The following is a 24,304-nucleotide window of genomic DNA, read 5'->3' as shown; positions in this document are numbered from 1 at the left end:
CAGGCCATCCTTGCCCAAAATCATATAGCGGGTAGTGGTACGGTAAGCACAAAGCAGGGTACCCGACAGAATGCCTGCTATAGCAGTATTGCAATAGATCACTAAGAGAGCTTATTAGTTTTAGACTAAGACGACTCTGCATTTTATTGTTGCATGATTTGATATATTTGGACCTGGGGGATTATAATATGGCTTCATTAACAAGAATCTCCATAAGCTCTATTTAAAACTTTTTTTAATTTTTAAAATCTTTTTTATTTTTTATGTGTTTGTTTTGTCGTATTTATTCATTCTGTTTTTAGGGTCCACATGTAAGTGAAGCAGTACAGTGTTTGTCTTTGTCTGACTTATTTCACTAAACATAATACCCTCTAGGTCCATCCATGTAATTGCAGTGGCAGAATTTCTTTCTTTTCAATGGCTGAGTAACATTCCGTTGTGTGTATGTACTACGTCTTCTCAATCCAATCATCTGATGGTGGAAACTTGGTTGCTTCAATATCTTGGCTATTGGAAATATTGCTGCAGTGAACACTGGTGTGCAGCTCTATTTTTTGAGACATGAGGAATTTGTTTTTGTTGACTTCCCAAAGGTGTTTCAGATTTCACTGCACAGATTGGACATTTTGCATTCTCTTCTCTCTGGACCATCCAGAGAAGCTGCTTGTGACCACTTGCTTCTAGGACCCAGTTTTGTGTACTATTTCAGTTTTATAGATGTCAGTATCTACCTCCTTTTCATGAATGTAGTCGAAGTCAACATAGTGTTGAAACAAATCTTTTAACAACACAGAAATTCTGAATGGCCACCTGAATATTCTATTTAAAAAGGAGGGTTTTTTTTTTTACTGGGGCATATGATAGCCTGTGTCTCATTCCTGATCCTGATGCATGACACGCACACGTGTGCATACACACAGGAGCGCACACACACCTTTGCATACACACACATGCACACAGACAATGGACTCCAGCATTGGGTGACATTTTAGGTTGCTCTAAGCCTCAGGATACAGGTTGTTGGGAAATGGTTTTTGAGATTGAATACAATAAGCCACTTTTTCTTCTCAACAATAGCTTTGACTTCAGTCTGACTTGAAAATGTTCCACTTACAAATTTTATGTTGCACCACATCCAAACAATTACCAAAGATACAGTTTGGACAGAAAACAAAATATTTATGCCCTCTGCTGATTGCTCAAATCTCTCTCTCATTGTTTTCCTTCCTAACTAATAAATAATAAAATTCTATTGATGACCATTTCATACTAGAGATTTTTAGATTTATTATTACGGCCGTGTATAATGTTCAAGAACCTCATATGTTGGGAGCATAAGCTACAGAGCCCCTTTGAACACTCTTTAGTGTATTGTTTAATCGCTGTTTTGTCCGACTCTTTTGCAACCCCGTGAACTGTAGCCCATCAGGCTTCTCTGTCCGTGGGATTCTCCAGGCAAGAACACTGGAGTGGGCTGCTAGTTTCTCCTCCAGGGGATTTTCCCAACCCAGGGATCGAACCCATGTCTCTTGCATTCCCTGCATTAGCAGGCGGGTTCTTTACCCCTGAGCCATGAGGGAAACACCTTTAATGTATTACTCTATTTATTTTCATCATTGCACATATCAGAACCTGATACTGTCTTTTTTTATGTGCTTATTTATTTAGCCTCTTCTAGAGTGTAAATAAGAACAGGGAACTAGCATATGTTTCCACCGACCTTACCCCAAAAGTTAGATTTATATCTGGAGGAAGATAAGCACTCAGTAGATAGCTGATGAGTTAATGAATGAAAAGCCTATGTCCGAGCAACATGCCACTGAATATCCTGTAGTTTAAGATAATGTCTCTTGAAAATTTAAATTCATTTAAAATGTAAGTGGTACAATTTATATTGACTATTCTGTATGGTCTACATAGGTCATACAATAAGAGATGCCTAGCAATGTGGGAGACTTGGGTTCGATCCCTGGATTGGGAAGATCCCCTGGAGGAGGGCATGGCAACACACTCCAGTATTCTTGCCTGGAGAATCCCATGGACAGAGGAGCCTGGCGGGCTACAGTCCATGGGGTCACAAAGAGTTGGACATGACTGAGTGACTAAGCACAGCACAAAAAAATACTTCTAAATTTATAAGGACATCCTACTTATTTAGCTACAAATGTTAAGACTTTTAAATGAGAGAAACTTTCAAAATATATTTTTTATGTCACTTATTTTCTGGAATTGCTTAATAATCACTTCCTTTTGTCTATGGAGCCATTTAATATAATGAAAACAGTGAACTTTTGAGTGATATTTTATTCAAGTTTTGCTTCTCCATAGCTGTGTAACTTGTAAATTAATTGCTTCTCTCAGTCTAAATCTTATGACCTGTGCAGTAGGAATACCAGTTATTCCCAAGATCACAAATGAACAAAAAGATAAAAATGTGCCTAGCATATAGTGGCTGCCACACAAGTATTTATTAAATACTTTTGCAAATGGTAATGGCAGCCGTGAAATTCAAAAACACTTGCTCTTTGAAAGGAAAGCTATGACAAACCTAGATAGCATACTAAAAAGCAGAGACATCACTTTACTCACAAAGGTCCATATAGTCAAAGCTATGGCCTTCCTGGTAGTTATGTACAGGTGTGAGAATTGAACTGTAAAGAAGTCTGAGTGCTGAAGAGCTGGTGCTTTCCAAGTGTAGTGCTAGAGAAGACTCTTGAGAGTCCCTTGGACAGCAAGGAAATCAAGCCAGTCGATCCAAAAGGAATCAACCCTGAATAGTTGTTGGATTTTGAAGCTGAAGCTACAGTACTTGTGGCCCCTTAATGCGAAGAGCCAACTCATTGGAAAAGACCCTGCTACTGGGAAAGATTGAGGGCAAAAGAAGGGGAAGGCTGAGGATGAGATGGTTAGATAGTATCACCAACTCAGTGGACATGAATTTGAGCAAATTCTGGGAGACAGTGAGTCTCCCAGAGAAGTCTGGTGTGCTGCAGTCCATGGGGCTGCAAAAAATTGAACACAACTTAGTGACTGAACAAGAAAGCTGAGTAAGAAGTGTTAAACCTGGCCCCTGGGAAGCCTGTCACTTCAAAGTAGGTCTGTCCTCAGGCTCACTGGATGAAAGATTACAGAGAAACCACGTGCAACTTATGGCTTCTGCTCTCAGTGACAGGCAGGAGAAATATATATTGAAGTAGCATTTGTATTGAAATGTTAAAAATGGAAAAAATGTATGACACTTGGCAGATACACATTGTTGACAAAAGATATTGAAATTCAGGCATTGGAATGGAGGAAGGAAAGACATCAGTTTTCCCTTAATATCTGCAATATCAGATCCTAAAAATAGATTTGCATTTATCTTGGACATCTGCAGCGGGGTGCTGGGGATGACTGGAGCACCCTGCAGAAAACCTAAAGAATAGTCACAAATGGATGGATTGTGTGTGGCTGTTGCACAACCAGATTGGAATCAAGGGGTGCTCTCCAGGGTTCATTTAACCTGTGTACATGGAAAGAAGGAACTTTTAGGATGTAAATTTCTTGTGGCGCTTGAAAGCTTGAATGTATCCATCTTCCTTATATATCACTTTGCCGTGTTATGTTATCCAAATAGACCCTACGTCGTTGCCAGTAAAGCTCTTGGGAGAATGTTTTCTGGTTGTTTCTGGTGCATGAAGGACTTAGCTGTTAGGGCTTCCCTGATAGCTCAGCTGGTGAAGAATCTGCCTGCAATGCAGGAGACCCTGGTTCAATTCCTGGATCGGGAAGATCCGTGGGAGAAGAGATAGGCTACCCACTCCAGTATTCATGGGCTTCCCTCGTGGCTCAGCTGGTAAAGAATCCGCCTGCAATGTGGGAGACCTGGGTTCGATCCCTGAGTGGGGAAGATCCCCTGGGGAAGGGAAAGGCTACCCACTCCAGATTTCTGGTCTAAAGAATTCCATGGACCATATAGGCCATGGGGTTGCAAAGAGTTGGACATGACTGAGCAACTTTCACTTCTACGCTTCTAATTCCCAGAGAGTAGATCATGATCAAAGGTGTCTTGCTCAAGACTAAGAACTCCCTAAGTATCTTAAATGTACAACTCACTAAAAAGCAACAGTACATAAAATCACTCACCCCTCTTAGACGTAGGAAAGGAAGTGTCTTTCATCCTGATTGGCCTGTTGGGACAAGCCTGTTGTGCCCTGCCTAAGTCTTGAATTCAGATATATTGACAGGCGACATTTTGAAGAGAAGTTGTCAGTCTGTGCATACCTTCTTTTTCTGAGACAAGAAGAGTGTTTAGATTACCCGAGATGCTCTCCAGAAATGTAAGAGTAGACGCCAGTATATTTTTTTCAGCCGTGAAAGGACTTGGAGTCTAATATATAAGCAAAAAGACCAGAGTGCTCATTATAAAGCTGAGAAGACTTGAATCTGATTTTTCCTCATCATATCTTTATGCACCATGTTGTGTAATCAGCTTTCGCAAAGGATTTTTCCTATCATCTGTGTCTGCAGGAACATTCTAAGCAAGATGTAAAACCAGTATTTCAAAACTCAAAACTTCTGATGAGCTTTGCAAGCTTTATGTTAGCCTCTCTGTCTTCCTTGTTCTCTTTCTCTCTCTCACGCACACACACACATTCCCATTTTATTCTTTATTTTTAAGGGTTTGTCATTTGCAATATCCAGTGTGATGTGTAAGGTTGGGCTTAGCTGAGATTTCCAAATTGCTGACCTTTGATTCAAATGAATGGAGCAAAAAATTCATCTTTCAGCTAAGGTATAATTTATGTCTGTTGTGATTAGTGTTAACATGAATACTTCACTCGAAAATGAAGAAATGGTAACATAACATGTCTTATGACTGTGGTAACCCCGTACTGAATGATTTATCTTCTTGTGAGAGTGAATGTACAATTGGAAAGACCGAAATTCAAATCCCAGTTCCTTAATTCACAACCTGTGTCACCCGGAGAAAGTTACTAACTTTGAAGATCTCAACTTTGGTTTACAATAAATACTTACAATTGATTTTTCCTATTTTGAGTGGATTAATTTAGTCTAGATAGTGTTCCTCTTGAATTTTTCTATCTGTCTTTCTACTAATCAGTGCTTGTAACAAGCACTTGTAAAGGAGACATGGCACACAACTACTTGTTTTCCACTTGCCATTTTGTTTTACGGTTTCATTTATGAAATATGTGTATCGTTCTGCCATTAACTCCGATCCGTGGCATTTCAGTTGTACGTGTGTGTCACGTTTTCTTCATCCATTCACCCATTGGTGGGCACTCAGGTGCTTACATGCCTTGGCTACTGTAAATGATGACAGGATAAATGTAGGGTGTATGTTTGTTTTTGAGTTAATGTTTCCGTGTTCTTCAGACAAATACCCAGAAGTGAAATTGCTTGGATCATTGTTGTTCAGTTACTTAGTCGTGTCCGACTCTTGTGGACCCCATAGACTGCAGCACGCCAGGCTTCCCTGTCCTTCACTGTCTCCCAGAGTCTGCTCAAACTCATGTCCATTGAGTTGATGATGCCATCCAACCATCTCATCCTCTGTCACCCAATCTTCCCCAGCATCGGGGTCTTTTCCAATGAGTTGGCTCTTTGAATCAGGTGGCCAAAGTATTGGAGGTTCAGCTCTTTCCAATGAATACTCGGGGTTAATTTTCTTTAGGATTGACTGGTTTGATCTCCTTGTAGTCCAGGGGACTCTAAGGAATCTTCTCCAGCACCGATTTGAAAGCATCAGTTATTTGGTCTCAGCCTTCTTTATGGTCCAACTCTCACATCCATACATGACTACTGGAAAAACCATAGCTTTGACTATACAGACCTTTGTTGGCAAAGTCTTGTCTCTGCTTTTTAATATGCTGGCTAGGTGTCACAGCTTTCCTTCCAAGGAGCAAGTGTCTTAAGTTCATGGCTGCAGTCACCATCCATAGGGATTTTGGAGCCCAAGAAAATAAAATATGTCACTGTTTCCACTTTTTCCCCTTCTATTTGCCATGAAGTGATGAGATTGGATGCCAGGATCTTATTTCTTTGAATGTTAAGTTTTAAGTCAGCTTTTTCACTCTCCTCTTTCACCCTCATCAAAAAGCTCAATAGTTCCTCTTCACTTTCTGCTATTAGAGGGGTATCATCTGCATATCTGAGGTTGTCGATATTTCTCCTACGTATCTCGATTCCAGCTTGTGATTCATCCAGCCTGGCATTTCACATGAGGTACTCTGCATATAAGTTCATATGCAGTTCATAACCATCATATGGTAGTTCTATTCATAATTTTTGAGGAATATTCTTACTGTTTTCCATAGTGGCTGTACCAATTTACATTCTTACCAACAGTGTGTAAGAGTTCCCTTTTCTTCACATCCTTCTCAACACTTGCTCTTTCTTGCCTTTTTGATAATAACCAGTCTGACAGGTGTGAGGTGACATCTCATTGAGGTTTTGATTTGCATTTCCCTGATGATTAGGGATGTTGAGCATCTTGTTATGTGCCTGTTGGCCCTCTGTATGTCTTCTTTAGAAAAACATCAATCCAGCTCCTCTAAAAATTGGTTTTTCTTTTGTTATTGTTGTTGAGTTATGAGTTTTGTACATATTTTGGATATTAACTTCTTATCTGATGTATTATTTGCAAAGTATCTTCTCACAACAGGTTTAGATTTAGTGAGCAATTGTGTCTTCTAGTTTACATGGGAAAAAGTCGTATATTTCACAAATATTTCTTAGGTAATATTTGAAAAGGAAATCATATTTAACATTTAGTACCATGTTTTTAAACTCCCATTGATAAAATATTATATGTTTTAATCTACTGAAAATAGAGTGTGGCAAACATAATGTGATGTGATGGAAAGCATGTTAGATGAGATGTCTCGTCATTTCAACTTGTAGGTCTTAAATCCAACATAGGGATTTTCCTGGTTGTCCCGTGGTTAAGACTCTGTGTTCCCAATGCCAGAGGCATGGGTTTCCATCCCTGGCTAGGGAACTAAGATCTCACATGCTATGCAATGTGGTCAAAATGGTTTAAAAAAAAAAGACATTTAAAAATTAAATAAAAAAAACCATCTAGAAAACAGAGAATTGCCAATTCTTAGGGTTCATGGAAGTATATTTTCAAATTCATAAGGTTAATACAATAATGACAACTATGTTTCTTTTTCTTTTTGAAACAGTTTTGAATTACTTGGTTGTTCAAAAGATTTGGTTTAAATGAAAACAAGACTTTAAAAAATTATTCTAAACACACCAATCAGCCGCAGAAACTCACCTGCCCTCAAACAGGGGGAGAAAGAATTAAGGTGTTTAATGGGTCAGAGTTTCCCTTTTGGAAAGTGAAAAAGTTTTGGAGATGGATGTTGATGGTGGTTGTACAACAGCATGAATGTACTTAATGCCACAGAACTGTCCACTTAAATAGGGTTAAAATGGTGCATTTTATATCTATTTTACTACATTAAAAATATTAATCTGCACTCTCCAAGAAGTGATTGCCATAAGGAAGCCGTGTGCATGCTTGTTTCTCCTCATAAGATGCTTTTTAGCCTGGATTAGAGATGCTTTTTTGTGTATTTGAAAAATTGGCATAAATTGCTAATGTCTTCTTTTAAAGATTTGTGCATGAAAAGGTCTACTTCAAACAAAAAGGTTGATCATTATAGGAATTTGTTGCTCTGTTGCAAAGTTTCCAGAAGGGAAATAAGTTACAGTAACTTTTCCATCTACCTTTGCCCAGTGAAGATTTCTTGCAGTTTTCTTTTTGTCTCCCTTCCACATCTTCCCCTTGGTTCACAGGGTGAAACTGTGGACTGAGTCTGACCTGTGAAGGTGCCGAAGACACTCACGAGGGGATAAAGCTGCCCATGGTTCAGAGCATTAGGCGAGGAACTGCTGACATGGAATCTCAGACTTACTTGGTTGCTTCCTGGTCCAGTCCCTGGGTCTCCCTGAGTCTCAGTTTTTTCCAGCATAAAATGGGGAGAAAGCAGCACTTCGCCTGTTTGTTTTGCAAATGGGCTAACGCATGTGCAGGTCTGTCATTTGGATTGGAAAGTGCTCTGAAAGTTTCAAGTGACATTATTCTTCCTACTGCTGTTAGTGGTTTGTTTCACTGATGATTCCTGTGGAATTAAATGAATAGAGAATATTAATGAGAAGTGATGCTTCATTCGGTTTTGACTGTATGCCAGGTTATGTCAGCCTGGGGACAAGTGGAAGCAGGGGTGCTGCTCTGGTTCGCCTCTTTGATTTCCCTCCTGGTTTCCTTCTTCAGTCCGTGCCCTGAGCAAGCAGCTCTCTCATGAACCCTTGAATACAAATGGAAACCTATTCGGAGGAGATGAGTTTTTGATTTATTTGAATTATATTTACCTTTGGGTTAAAACTATTTGACTAGAGAAAATAAAATAGTGAATGATCATAGAAGTGAGAAGGCTAAACATTCTTTTAGGAGAAATAATGAGAAATAAAGTGAATGTTGTATGAGAATTGCTTTTCTTCTCAAGAGTGGCTTTTGTCTTGGTTTCGAGGGTGATATGGAACATGCTACTGACCCACTTTAAATAATGGATGTTAAATATGTGCTGTAATATGAGAAACTTATACTGTGGGTGCTTAGGCAAATTATTTTTCATGAAAGGTAAGGAATTAGTTGTGTGTGTGCACATATGTGTGCATCTCTGTGTGCTTGCTTGTTAAAAGATGGAGACGGAGACAAGGCTTCTTCCTCCCTTTATCTTCTGGGAAGGTTTATGCCCCCTGGAAAAGGGTACTGTTTATTTTCTTCCTCTACTTTTTGTGAAGTATTGAGACTGGTGGATCATGCCCTGTCACTCACTAGACTGAAGTACAAATGCTAATTTATTGCCAGACTGCAGTGTTGTGATTTGCATTCCAAATCAGACTGCAGAATCCCATTATAAATTGCTTATCCTGTCGTTCCTTATCTAGAATTTGCTCCTTCTGCTTCCCCAATGACGACCCTCTGAAGCAATTCCCTTTCAAGAGATTCCCATTTCAAATCAGTTTTTGTGGGCGAAAATCATCACGATAGATTACAAAGTCATCCATCAATTTCTTTCTACAGACATTTCAGTTACTCTCCCTTCCCTTTAAGAGTCTCGTGGCTCTGAAGTGAAATAATGACTTAAACATATCTTTCAGGCTTAAAGCTTTATACTCCTTCTTTTGAAAACCATACTTCTCTATCTGTTTAAATCTGAGAGCTGTGAGCTTGCAAGTCCTCTCTCCATCATAACCTCTTAGAGATAAACCCTGAGATGGTGTAATTGCATCCTGTCTTGGCACTTTTAAATCAAATTAACCAGATACTTGGGGAGGAGAGAACAGGAAAACGCAGTTTCACAAGGTATCTGACTGGGTGAGGAGCAAGCTTGCAGCATAAAGAACCCACGGGGAGCTGGGCTTTCCCACTCTGGTGGCAGAGAGGGGGAATTGTGGGTTGGTGGTCTGCTTCCTGTTAGGAGGACACCCCTCCATCTGTTCCCAGCTCAGCCTGCTTCCCATTTAAAGCCCAGATTTCAATACAAACCTCAATTTCTTTTCCCCATTTGAAATGCAAAGCAAGGCTTTCGAGTCCTAGAGTCTCTGCCACTGGGATTCAGACCAAATTTCCCCCCAAAATTCTCAGGCTCTTTGCTGTAAATACCTGCTTGCAGGGGTACACAATGGGCAGCTTTGAGAAGAAAAATTGATAATCTTCACGGAAGAGTAATTTGAATGAAATTGCACTTGACAGCCTGTCTCCAAGCAAACAAGAGGCGCGAGGGAGCCTGAGCTAAGCTCCGAGGACTTACCCAAGCCACTGCTGGGGGAGCTTCCCAGGGGAAAAAAAAAAAAAGGAAATCACTTGCTTTTCCTCCATCTAATTGAGCTTTTGATTAATTCCGTGTACCAGATTCTACTGAAGAAAGGTAGCCATGGAAGAGAATATGGAAGAGGGGCAGACACAAAAAGGTACTGTGCTCGAAAGGGTTTATTTGTAACGAAGGCATTATTTTGCAGTTTCCTTGTTTGCTTTAGATACTTGCCAGGAAGGTTAATGAATGTTTCTCTCTTGGAAGGCATTTCTTTTTATTTCCCCTTTAGCCTGTGCCCCACTTGCAGTCATGTCTGGCGTGAACGTTGTCACTATTTGCAAATCTTTCAGATCTAAGTACCCCGATGCAGAGTCGAGTATTAGTGATGAGGGCATTGCGGTGTTGGTGCAAGCTGTCCCTTAGACCTGTCTTTGTTAATCTTCATTTATTTCATGTTTTCACGCTTGTCGAGCTGGGTCAAGGGATTCCTGGTGTGAGCCACAAATGCAATATTGGGAGCTAGCTGTAGTTGAAAATCTGGCGATGTGACCGTAATCACGACCTTTGAATGGACATCTGATAGAACAAAGACAGAGAGGCTATTTATTTTCATTGGTGCACCTTTGTAAAAAAAAGAATCTGTTTTTTCTTTGCATGGATGCAGTTGAGTTTTAATAAAGATGGAGCAAAGGTTCATAAATTTTCAGAGCATACGCCTGATGTTAGGGTTTTCATTTCTATAGAGTTGATTGTTACCAACTTCTGCATAATAATTGTCGAGGATATCGTCAGATGCATTTGCTAAGCCTGTTAGGTATATCTGGCTGTTTAAGTGAAATTGTCAGTTTTTTTGAGGTTGAAATGGCCAAATATCAGCAATTTTAAATGATTCCAGCACTCTAGCATTTGTGTGTCTCAGGGGTAGCTTTGGAGTAAACTGTGGCTTTTACCCCAGGATTGGCAGCGTTTTCTCTCCTGTCTCTTCAAGGCTTATGTAATGTTATAGCAAATACTCTTGTGTTCTTAGGATGCAAACAGTAACACAGGTAAAACTACTTAAAGGTTATATTTAAGAGCAGTATGGAAAAGATTCAGCTATCAAATTTGATTTCGAATGTACACAAATGCATTATTTTAGTTTATGTGATAAAATAGAGTGGAAGTACAGTGTTTTGTTTTTTTCATTATTTTGAACCTTTCAGCTTTGCTGGGTTTTTTTTTACACACACATACACGTACTCACATATGTATAACCAGAGACATTCCATAAATAAAGGTTTCATAGAAGCAATAGAGAAAGGCAATAAACCAGTACCCAAATTTTAGACATTAGCACAGTTGATTATGATACTCCGTAACAGAAACACAATAATCTACATAGATGTCATATGATATGTTTTTAAATGAAAAAAAAGTAACATCCTCAACTACCTTTACTATGTGAACTAATAGCCTAAGTATTCATCAGTGATATGAAATGGCAAATTTTCCTGGTGATTTTCATCCTTAAAAGGCTTCTCAATTGATTAACTTATTTTAGGAATAAAATGCCTTATGTTAATACCTTGTTATAGCACATGAGAAGATTGCTTCTTGGCCAGTCATTCTATTTAAGGAAATAGAAGTTTATCATTTTAAATAGAGAAATGATATTCATTACACTAAATGAAACCTTGAGATAAATCATGGATTGTGGTAACAGGTTGAGTATGTCTGAGCATGTTTGAGCATGCCTTGGTGGATGTAGGAACCAAGAGAAATGATGTAATTAGTTGTGATTTTTTTTTTTCTCCAATAACACCACTGAAAATCATTCCTTCATTGCGGTCGGGGTAGTGGTGATGTGACGAGCACCTGCTCCTGTCCCAGTGGGTTCTTTTTACCAGAGATGTGCATGTTTTGTTTAGGAACAGCAGTGGAAAACAATAAAATTAAATGTCGTATAGTGATCTATAAGTATACTGAGATACAGAAGTAAGATATCTGTGGTTAAGCTTTTTTTTCCTCTTACTGAAGAAAGAGAGGTTTAATTTTCTTCATTCCTGGTCTTCCATTCCTTTCAGTTATGCTTATGACACCTTTCCTATCTAAGTTTGTTATATTTGAATATAAATGTTCTTTCTACTTGTGTGGGAGCAGGAGGCAATGTGATGAAATCTAAGTTGGAGTTCCTTGACAAGCAGATAAAAATCTTTAGAGATTTTTCAAGAGTTCAGGTAGACAGATTTAATGATCCATCCACTTAAATGATGGCAACACTTTACAGTAACTGTTATCCTATTTCCCATAAATTGGATTTTTTAAATAATAATTCAGATATCAGAGAATTCTCTTGGATTTGAAAGAGGCTTTTCTGTCCTTTCTTAACTATTTAAATCTGTTCTTTCCTGTTACATACTTCAAGGACTTACATTCATGTCAATGTTTAGTCATGTCGTCTTCCAAATTAAACTTCCTTGTGAAGTGGAAGTTGGTGGTTTCATAAACATGTTTGGAAAAAAAAGAAGAGAGTTGATAATTAAGGACTTAAAAAGATCTTCCATAAGAAAGGTATTTTTCTTCGATATGAGACCTCCCTTTTCCACTTACTCTATAAAAGGCACTGAAAACAATCCTATGATATTTGCACTGATTTAACTCTATGTGTTCAATTCGGGAGGAGAACAGTAATAAGGGGGTGACTTCACCAGCCGTTATGCTCAGTGAGTCCCTGTCTTGGTGTGAAACTGAAATGTGGGTCATTAATCTATTGCTCCATTCATGTCTGCCAACCTCCCAAAGGTGAGTGTCTTATTGTGCCGAGAGTGAGTCTACTGTTTTAAGTAAATATTAATATGTTTTTTGTAAAACATGCCCTCTAAATGAAATCAGTTATTTTATCTCAAGTTCAATCAAAGCAAGTGTTCTGGTATCAGAGGGGGAAAAAAAAGACAAGAAAGAAAACAAAAGAGGCTTCTTTGAACTTGGCCCTTACATGCACCCATCATAAGCCAGCATCACAGTCAGCAAACATCAAGATACGTGGTCACCAGATCTAACAACAAGGGCTTCAGTTACCATGGACAGTTGAACAAAGTGCATGAAGACCTGTGTTTTCCTTTTTACAGAGATTTAAAAGGTATACATTTATAACTTATAGATATTTAACTATGCCTGGAACATTTGTCCAGTCCTCTGGTAAGAGAAGTAAATGATTTGAGGGTGTCTGATCGTTGGTGTGTTAGTGAGAATGTGTGTTTCTATGGCCCACCAAGTGACTAACCGTGGCTTTGTCGATAACCTCAGTGAACACGTTATGAATTAGGAGAGGTCACAGAGAATGTCAGGACTTCCCAGGTGGCGCTCGTGGTAAAGAACCCATCTGCCAGTGCAGGAGACATAAGAGATGAGAGTTTGATCCCTGGGTCAGGAAGATCCCCTGGAGGAGGGTATGGGTACCCACTCCAGTGTTCTTGCCTGGAGAACCCCATTGATAGGAGAGCCTGGAGGGCTACCATCCATAGGGTCTCAGAGTTGGACACAACTGAAGTACTTATCACTCACACACAGAGATCGTCACTGCTGAATCAATGATTAGAACAAGTGAGTGGTTATAGAGAGATAAAAAGAAAGGAGCAATGAACGGGAAGAGCAAGCAAGTTGAAATCTTCATAAATTGGCAGGACTGTTCCAAGCAGCCAAAACCTGATTGATTTCCTTTTGGAACAGGAACATCATATGAAACAAAGCCTTAAAACTACATGTACCAGGAATGTTTGATCAGCCCAGCCTCAGTGTTATTCACCATGTTTTTCTAGCATAATTAACCAGCAGCATATTAATACCTACCAACTTCTCTGGTTGAACAGAGTCCCCCACTGACTTCCTCTGAGAATCAATCCTTGGTGACCCTGAAAGACTGGGTCACTTGAGGACACAGAAGATCAAACTCGGTGGGAACAGCCCGGCTTCCTTATCTCAACAACCCGTCATGTGGCCACTGCTTAATGATCCTCACTGATCCTTGGCCCGGCACCACTAACATACGGCATCAGCATCTCCTTAGCTTACTAAAACCGGCAGGAGTATTTCAGTGAAAGGACAGTGCACAGATCTTTTTTTTTTTTTTTCCCAGTTTAGTTGTAATGTCTGTCTCATAATTAACAACACTGTACAATTATATTTGACATAATTATACACTTTACATGGACATGTATACACACATATCCCCATTAAAGGATACACATCAGAAAAGCATGTATACTATATTTATGGGCTGATAAAATCTTCAAAACTTAAAAAAAATTTTATTGTGGTAAAAGTCACATAATACCTAAAACATACTGTTTAACCATATTTAGCTGTACTTTGCAGTGGCACCAAGTACATTATTATTGTGCAGCTCTCACCATCATCCATCTTCCAAATTTTTAACTTTCCTAAACTGAAACTCTGTACCCATTAGACACTAAGTCACCATTCCCCTTCCCTACCGCTTACCCGCTGGCCTCTACCAGTGTCCTTCCTAACTCTATGAATTTAACTATTCTAGGGCTTCCCTAATAGTTCAGTTGGTAAAGAATTTGCCTGCAATGCAGGAGACCCTGGTTCAATTCCTGGGCCGGGAAGATCCTCTGGAGAAGGGATAGGCTACCCACTCCAGTATTCTTGGGCTTCCCTTGTGGCTCAGCTGGTAAAGAATCCATCTGCAGTGCTGAGGCCTGGCTTCGATCTGTGGGTTGGAGAGATCCCCTGGAGAAGGGAAAGGCTACTCACTCCAGTATTCTGGCCTGGAGAATTCCACGGATTGTATAGTCCATGGGGTCGCAGAGTTGGACACCACTGGGTGACGCTCACTTTCACTTCACTTTCGGGTACCTCCTACCTAGAGTCAAACAGTATTTGTCTGCAGCTCCTGTATCAGAACTTTTCTTGACTAGGGTTATTTCTACCTTGCCAGATGACGTTGGAGCCGAACCCTTCCTTAGACAGACGTGGAGAAGAGAGAGACACCACTGTAATAAATGGGAAGAGAGTCGGCTTCAGCTCTGTGATACTAGATGATGTTGGTCAACTTAAATTACCCTGTGATTTCGGTGCCAGACGGTGGCCTAGGGACTTTAGCATAGATTACCTCATTGACTTGTCACCGTGACCTTTGTTGGTACTAATACTGAGAAAACTAAAAATCAAATAGGTTAATTAACTGGACCAAAGTCTCAGAGTAGCACGTAGAAAGAGCTGGGGTTCGATACAGTCAGACAGAGGAGGCCAGAGTCTGACTTTCAAATACACCCCGCATCACATTAGATGCCAACGTGACCTGCCTGCCACACCCCCTTCTTAGTGATTCCACTTAAGCTGCACCCAGTGCAGCACTAGTCAGCCAAGCACAGCAATCATGGCTGTTCCCTATCACCAGCTCTGGCTTTTTTGCCCAGATGTGAAACAGCTTCACCAAGGGCATCTAGTCCCCAGGTGAGCCAGCAACCTATGACCTAGGAGTTTTGACTCCAGAAAGAGGGCCTGGGTCAATGAGTCTCCTCTCCTGAGATCAGGAGATGATTCTCGGTGTGTGCAGAGTCTCTTTATCCCTCCATGTGTCTGTGCAGTGACTGTGCTGCCCAGCCCCCAGCTAATCTGAGTGAGTTTCTGTTGGCCATCAAAGGACCTCTAAATAAAACAGATGTCTAGATCCTTTTAGGAATCTGATATAGAGGGACTTAATGTTAAGAACTGTTTCCCAAGTTTAACCTGCTAAGTGGCAAATGAACCAAACATACACTCATTGTATACTTAACCATCACCTTGCCACTACTATCGAACGCATCCTGGGCAATTCTGAGTTTTTCCCTCATCATTTTATTTTTATAATTTGATTAATTCAGTTCAGTTCAGTTCAGTTGCTCAGTCGTGTCCGACCCCATGAATCGCAGCACGCCAGGCCTCCCTGTCCATCACCAACTCCCGGAGTTCACTCAGACTCAAGTCCATCGAGTCAGTGATGCCATCCCGCCATTTCATCCTCTGTCATCCCCTTCTCCTCCTGCCCCCAATCCCTCCCAGCATCAGAGTCTTTTCCAATGAGTCAACTCTTCACATGAGGTGGCCAAAGTAGTGGAGTTTCAGCTTTAGCATCATTCCTTCCAAAGAAATTCCAGAGCTGATCTCCTCTAGAATGGACTGGTTAGATCTCCTTGCAGTCCAAGGGACTCTCAAGAGTCTTCTCCAACACCACAGTTCAAAAGCATCAATTCTTTGGCGTTCAGCTTTCTTCACAGTCCAACTCTCACATCCATACATGACCACTGGAAAAACCATAGCCTTGACTAGATGGACCTTTGTTGGTAAAGTTGTATCTCTGCTTTTGAATATGCTCTCTAGGTTGGTCATAACTTTCCTTTCAAGGAGTAAGTGTCTTTTAATTTCATGGCTGCAGTCACCATCTGCATTGATTTTGGAGCCCCCCAAAATAAAGTCTGATACTGTTTCCACTGTTTCCCCATCTATTTGCCATAGAGTGATGGGACCAGATGCCATGACCTTAGTTTTCTGAATGTTGAGCTTTAAGCCAACCTTTTCACTCTCCTCTTTCACTTTCATCAAGAGGCTCTTTAGTTCTTCTTCATTTCTGCCATACGGGTGTCATCTGCATATCTGAGGTTATTGATATTTCTCCTGGCAATCTTGATTCCCGCTTGTGCTTCTTCCAGCCCAGCGTTTCTCATGATGTACTCTGCATAAAAGTTAAATAAGCAGGGTGACAATATACAGCCTCGACGTACGCCTTTTCCTATTTGGATCCAGTCTGTTGTTCCATGTCCAGTTCTAACTGTTGCTTCCTGACCTGCATATAGGTTTCTCAAGAGGCAGGTCAGGTGTTCTGGTATTCCCATCTCTTTCAGAATTTTCCACAGTTTATTGTGATCCACACAGTCAAAGGCTTTGACATAGTCAATGAGGCAGAAATAGATGTTTCTTCTGGGACTCTCTTGCTTTTTCCATGATCCAGTGGATGTTGACAATTTGATTAGTTCACCCCAAAACTTACCAAGTAAACATTGGTCGTAAAATATTTTTAGAACCATTGCAAGAGAAGTTAAAGAACCAGCATGAGTCGAAAATGTCTGCTTTATTAAAAGAATTGGAATCCTCAATGGTTTGACATTGAAATCCAAAGACCTGAGACTAGGAAAATAACATCAGAAAGCTTTAAACAGTCACAGACATGGAGGAATTAATTAGCCCCCTTTTGCTTTTTGGATGTCAGCTCCGTAGACCCTTGAAAAAGGGAGTTTGCCTTGCATAGTACTAAGTGGACAAAATTCTCAACAAGCATCATCAGATGCCATCTCTGCCTTTGGACAAAAGCTAGAAGAAGCTTAGAGATTCAGATTTTATAAAGAACATAAGAAAACTGTGTCCTGTGATTTGACAGCTGTGCTTTACTAGTGTTTGCTGCACTTTCAGAAATTAACTTCATGTTGTTATGAAATGTGGTTATAAAATGCCTGTCAAGGGGCAAAATTACGTATATATCTCATAAAATTTAGTAAATATTCCCAGAACTTATGCATTGCCCTGGTTATTGTGACTTCTGTAGTTTAGATTTAATGTTTTAGAATAGAATGTAAATAGAATTGTCATCTTCTATTTCCACTGATTCTGTGGCTAATTATGTTTTTTCTAACTGTGGTGCTACTTGTCTTTGAGACCCGCATGCTCACTAACACAAGCAACACTGTCACGTTAGGACAGAGGGTATATGTCAGTTCTTCACCATATCATTCAGTTCAGTTCAGTTCATTCGCTCAGTCGCAGCCTACTCTTTGTGACCCCATGAACTGCAGCACTCCAGGCCTCCCTGTCCATCACCAACTCCCAGAGTTTACACAAATTCATGTCCATTGAGTCGGTGATGCCATCCAACCATCTCATCCTCTGTTGTCCCCTTCTCCTGCCCTCAATCTTTCCCAGCATCAGGGTCTTTTCAAATGAGTCAGCTCTTTGCATCAGGGGGCCACAGTATTGGAGTTAAAGCTTCAACAACAGTCCTTCGAATGAATATTCAGGACTGATCTCCTTTAGGATGGACTGGTTGGATCTCCTTTCAATCCAAGGGACTCTCAAGAGTCTTCTCCTACACCACAGTTGAAAAGCATCAATTGTTCAGCACTCAGCTTTCTTTATAGTCCAACCATATCATTAGAATGAGTGTATTCATCTTTTAAAATGGGGGGAAAATGTTAGTCACTCAGTCATGTCCGACTTGTTGCAGTCCCATGAACTGTAGCCTGCCAGGTTCGTCGGTCCACGGAATACTCCAGGCAAGAGTACTGGAGTAGATTGCCAATTCCTTCTCCAGGGGATCTTCCCGACCCAGGGGTTGAACCCGGGTCTCCTGCATTGTAGGCAGATTCTTTACCATTTGAGCCACCAGGGAAGACCTCACTTTAAAATGAAAGTGCTTAATATAGTTATGTCTTTAACTAATTGAACTGAAACTTGATCTTAAACATTTAAGGAAACTTCGAACAGTATGGTGGACTGAGATATGGCTATGGTATGCTGATGCAGAATGTAGGTAGAGTGATGACTTCAAAATGGTTCTTAGAGGGAGCTTCCCTGGTGGTCCAGCAGTTAAGACTTCACCTTCCAATGCAGGTTCAATCCCTGGTCAGGAAGCTAAGATCCCATATGCCTCATGGCCAAAAAATTAGAACATAAGCAATATTTTAATATTCAATAAAGAGTTTTAAAATGTTCACATCAAAAAAAAATCTTAAAATTTGTTTCTTAGAAATTAATTATTCTTGAATCTCAAAGGCAGTGGTACATGTGGGATTCCTAGGATACAGGAAATGACTCTGGTTTGTCAATTCTGGCCTCCATTGTCCTCTACACTTAACAGCCTCCCTGCCTCCCCCACCCCCCACTGCCACTAGCATGCAAAATGCTTGGCAGTTTTCTTCTTCATCCATCGAAGGCAGACTGCCTGGCTTATTTTCAGAATCCCTTTGGATGGCATCCATATTAACAGGTGGCACAGCTGTAGATGAGCTGACATTATAAAAATAATTCATGTTTTCCCATGTGTTTTCTGCTCAAATGGTGTCCATTGTCTTAGATTTTCTTAATCTGAAAGAAACTTCCTTTCTTTGCTCTGTGAAAACAAAAGGAAAGAAAAACAGAAGATAGCTGTTTCTCTTAGCTTGTGAGTGGAAAATTTACCTTTGGTGGCAGATGAAAGTCTGTTTAGTAGGGCCTGAGTATATAGTTTACTGGGGAATTAAGTTACAATGTGAGCAAGTCTGAGATCAGAGAGAAAAGGAAAAAAATCCTATTGTTATAAATGATGTGTTTTCCTAAAGTATTAAGACATGTCAACATGTCGGAACATTACTACTGTACGTAACCAGAATTCCCCAAAGAAAGACATTTGAGCACATTGTTTAAGTTGCTTAATGTTTTTGGACTTAAATTTCTATCACCAGAGAAGTGATAATCTTATAGTACACTTACCTCTACAAAAGAAAGCCATTTTGTGGAATCGATCCCTGGGAATGATTTTAGGAAGATGAAACATGTTGTTCACATTGCCTCCTAATATGGAGCCTGTGTGTTTTTACTTTATTCACAAGTAAAGGTGAGAGAATTAAAACATTTTGCTAGTTATTATTTCCCACTAATTAATAATAGAAATTTTAGTGTTTTGGTAAATATTTTCTCTTTTAAATGCAATTTATTTTCTCCATTAGAGAGATCCTTTGAAAGATGAATGAGCTGTTTTTTCTTAATAATGTAAAACGTGGAAGAAAAACCTTATAATTGTTTATATTCTTTCATTGTTATTTGATGAGAAGTTCTAGTAAAGAATTCAAATAAAGAAATAGTATCTGATCAAATCTCTTTCCTTGAAAGCTTAGTCATTTTTTTCCATTTCTGAGGCATCTTTCCACATTTCCTGTACCAGTGGATATACATTTTCATTCATAGTAGTCTATACCATGCCAATTTGCACTTCAATTTAGTAATTGAATGTCTGAAACATAGCTCACTGCCTATTAATGTGATTTACTTTTTGTGGAAAAATAGTAAATATAATAACTAATATTTAACTTTCTTGGCACTGTTCTTAGCATTTCATATCAAGTATCTAATGTGAACATGTATATGTTAATTAATAATTTCAAAGATTCTTTGATTTTATGGACACTATTAGTCAATGATTATTTCATTCAAACTAAACTCTAAAAGGAGCTAGAAGAAAATCTTATATAAATATCCAGAGAACAAGGAGGATTTTAACTTAATGAAATGAGATAGTCTTCATTTCAAAGAAAAAAAAATGTGTCTAGTTATAAAAAGCATTCCCCCCCCCCCCCATCCCCCCATAATAAAAGCACAAATACAAATTTTGGAATTTTAGACTGGAAATTTCTTTTTCAGTGCTAGTAAAGAATTGTTTATATTTTTGATAAAACATCTTTCAGTATTTTGCTACTAGAATCAATGTTTAAAAAGAAAGGATTGAACATTGTCTGAGCTGTGGAACTCTCAGATATGACACTGAATATTATTTATCCACTAAAAGCAAACAGACTTTGAGACGTTCCGAAGGTCCTCAGTAGAGCCTGTATGTTATTAAACTCAGATTCATTTAATACTTTAGAAATTTTATTATAATTTTTCATCAATTAAAAGAACTCATCCTTTTACAATAAGATGACTTTTGAATGTTACTCATACAATAACTGAACATAAAACATTTTCAATCCCTGTACTCCACCATCCACAATAGAAAGTTGTAAGTAAACTATAAGATATGGAATTCAGAGACCATATACTTGGATTCTCTCCACAAACTTTAAGCATGTAGAGACCTGAGTCATTTTTGTAGTCAACTGTCATAACCCCAATAACTTGTGGGTTTCCAGAACAGATGACTTTGCTACAGGCTCTTTTCCTTCCCTGTAAGTCACTTTCTGTATAATTTTACCCATATTCTTTAATCCTAGTTTTCTCAAGCCCCTTATTTATTTATTTGGCCTCTGTCCCATGCACAATTTTTAAAATAGATTAAAAACAGAGAGTGTACTTTTTTCTTCTAATATGCTCTACTAAAAATAATCAGATTCATTGGCCACTTCATTCCATTTGTATCAGGTTATTGGCACATTTCCTCCTATTTATTGACATATGTTCATTTTGCTTCAGTCTTTAAGTATTAAAAAAATTATTTTAAGTGTCTCCTGGGTGATTTATGACATATTTGACTATATTATAGATGTATTAGGTTGGTCATGTTGAATTTCTAATACTACACAATTTGTTCTAAAAAATGACACTTCAATATGTCTGTACTATCAGTGTGTTACCTTAATGAAATTTTTTAATGTGTTCATCATTCCTATATAGAAAATAGAAAAATAATATGTGATATGACATGATTAAGGTTTGCGTGTCTACATGGAATATACAGTAAGCTTATCAAATAGTTTTTTAAATTAATTAATTAATTAATTTATTTATTATTTTACTTTACAATTCTGTATTGGTTTTGCCATACATTGACATGATAGTTTTTTTGTCCCAAATCATTGTGAGCTCATTAATTTTGTGCTCTTTTTACCTTTTTAAGCAAAAATTGGCAAAGCTTTAAAACCTGATTGTTTTATTCTTATGTAACTCAAAGCTAACCTTTTCTCACTTTTGAGGTTGTGTGAACTTGGTACTTTAGGGGCTTGTTCAACATACTGCTTTTGGATCTGTGGTTTACTCTGCCTGCCTCAGAGTAGATGGCGTGTCCTTTCCTCTAGAGAGTGGGTGGAATATCTGCTGTGTTTTTCTTTGGATTAAATGAAACTCCAAAGATCATTTTCCATACCCGTGGCATGACCAATGGAGTCTCAGCTCCCACAAATTGAGAATGCCACTTTTTGAGTTTTTTTTAAAAATATCATCTAAGATAAGTTTATAGGACTGTTTGTGGTCCTTGAGGGATAAAGAATTGTGTGCCATTTCAATATCGAATGTAACTCAGAATGTTGTGTGGAAATACTCCTCACTTACCATGACTAGAGCTTATTGTGGATGAAACAGAATCTTTCGATGAAGAGGTCTTACTCTCTGTGCTTTAGAAATATAAGAAAGCAGTAATTTTGAATAATAATTTTTTTTTAAAGTTTAGGCTTCGGGTGCACGATAATGCAGGACAGCACTGGAAAACAACGGAATGCCCTTTAGTTTATGTAGATGCAGAATTTTATCTGTTAATTTTTTAAATGTGGTTGTGAGAAAAAGTGAGAATGGATGGAAAAGACTTGGATGCCTCTGATCTTACTACAGGATGCTCATGGTTTCAGAGCAGTTTTGGCCCAGATGTTGGAGAGTCCCATCCCCAAGTTAAGTGATTTACATTCAGCATAATTAATGTTAAAAATCATGTTATGAAATTGAACTCAGGTTAGTATATATTGATTGAAAGTGCTAATGTTAGTCACTCAGTCAAGTCTAACTCTTTGCAACCCCATGGACTGTAGCCCTCCAGGCTCCTTTGTCCATGGAATTCTCCAGGCAAGTGGGTAGCCATACTGGAGTGGGTTGCCATTCCCTTCTCCAGGGGGTCTTTCCAACCCAGAGATCAAACCCAGGTCTCCTGCATTGCAGGTGGATTCTTTACCATCTGAGCTACCAGGGAAGCCCATATATACATTGATTAAATAAAGCAATTTATTTCTCTAACAAAGGTTTTGGTACAAGTATGATTTATTTCTAAATTTTATTTTACAAATTTAAATTCTATTTTGTATTTTTAATATTCTTTTTAGCTATTTATGTTTTCACTTTGTAAAATTTGAAATTCCCCTTAAGTCTCTGAAAATGCTGAATTATTTACCACAAGTTATACAGTTGTGTGCTCATTCACTCAGTTGTGTCCAACTCTTTGCAGCCCCATGGACTGTAGGCCACCAGGCCCCTCTGTCCATGGAATTTTCCAAGCAAGAATACTGGAGTGGGTTGCCACATCCTACTTCAGGGGTTCTTCCCGAGCCAGGGATTGAACCCCTGTCTACTGTGTCTCCTGCATGGGCAAGTGGATTCTCTTACCACTAGTGCCCCCTAGGAAGCCCCAAGTTATGCAGTTACTGGAATTATTTAACCGCTTCCTGACCACTTAGAAATCTATAAAGCTTAAAATTTTGTAGTCTCAGGATGACATTATTTGAGGCAAAATTTTCTTAATCTTTTTAGAATTTATTATTTTAAAAAATCCATCCCACTTAAAAGGCCATGCCATAACAAGCTGAGTGAAAAAAGAACTAAACCTGAAAATATATTTGAATCCTATCCTTATGGAAAGGGTATTTCATCATGTCTTTCAACTAAGGGTTGCTTGTGTATTTTTGAAAATGTTCTCTTTCTAAAGTGACACCTAGATGCCTTTCACAGGTATCCGTGGCACTCTGTCTACCCTGTCACTCACTACATTATTTAAAATTCTACTTTTATTTATAAAAATGTCAATATTATCTCTGTACTCTATGTGCTTTCACTTTGTTGCACTAACATCAGTCTTTATTATAAGCTGAGGTTCCAAAGTTGTGTTCAGCCGATTCTTAGGTTTGTGGCAATTTCTAGTAGTTTATAGGGTGACCGGGGAACATTTAAGGACCATCAACTCAGCATCTGATGTTTGGGAAGAGATCGTTGAGTGCTACTGCCAAGAAGTGACAGTGGTTCAAACATTAAAGAAGTGGGTATATGTTTGTGCCAAAAAAGAAATGATGTGTATTTCAGAGGAGAACTGATGCCTGTAAAAGTCAAGAGAAGTGAGCTGGCTAGAGGCCCCTAGGAACTAAGGAAAGAGAAGTATGGACTCTGTCTTAAGGTCTCCAGGGGCTGGCAATGAGCCTGATGGAGCTATTTAGAGGGCATGGTTGGGAAAGCATAATGTTGTTTCCCATTTTGCAAAATGAGAAAGAAAAAAAAAAATGCAACTATGTATGAGGCCATTGAAATCTTTGAGCTTTCTGCTTATAAGTAGCCTCTGGCAATGATTTCCAATTTCCTTCATTTTCTTTTATGTGGAATACAGCTGAGGATTTGCCAGACAAAAAAAAATTGAATACCTCTTTCGGAGCGGCGTAAAAATTGCATTCTATATTTCCCTTGGTAAAACTGCTTTTCTGAGGAAATGCACTGATTGTTAATCCACTGTGCTCCTCAAGTTTCCTTCTTTCCAGAACCAAGGGCTTCTGTCTTGCTAGTTAGATGCAATGGCACTGAAAGAAAATGTTTATCCACACCCATGTAATTATATTATAAATGTCATAAACAGAATTTTATTCACCTTAAGTGGTGAACTGAGCACCATTAGAACATTTGGTTTAAAGATAATCTCAAGTTGAAACAACTGAGCTTCCTTAAAAATTGTTAAATGATACATAGCAGCCTTTGGGAGAGATAAGGTGAGGATTTTGCCTAAAGCT

General features: G+C 38.9%; 1 protein-coding gene across 2 annotated transcripts in view; it reads left to right on the top strand.

The window, feature by feature from the left end:
• LOC120865833 (neuronal membrane glycoprotein M6-a) overlaps positions 1-24,304 on the top strand; it is a 251,422-nt gene that overhangs the window by 103,953 nt on the left and 123,165 nt on the right. Inside the window, exon 1 of one of the 2 annotated variants that reach the window (XM_040243230.1) lies at positions 9,216-9,990. The exons of the other annotated variant lie outside the window; for it this stretch is intronic. Within the exon in view, the coding sequence (XP_040099164.1) occupies positions 9,954-9,990 (37 nt within the window). The 5' untranslated portion in view covers positions 9,216-9,953. Of the gene's footprint in view, positions 1-9,215; positions 9,991-24,304 lie in introns of those variants that run through there. 2 annotated transcript variants of the gene reach the window in all.

The sequence above is a fragment of the Oryx dammah genome, unplaced genomic scaffold (assembly GCF_014754425.2).
Source record: "Oryx dammah isolate SB20612 unplaced genomic scaffold, SCBI_Odam_1.1 HiC_scaffold_7, whole genome shotgun sequence".
Lineage (NCBI taxonomy): Eukaryota > Metazoa > Chordata > Mammalia > Artiodactyla > Bovidae > Oryx > Oryx dammah.
The sequence above is the reverse complement of the archived record's forward strand: the minus strand, read 5'-3'. Positions and strand labels throughout refer to the sequence as shown.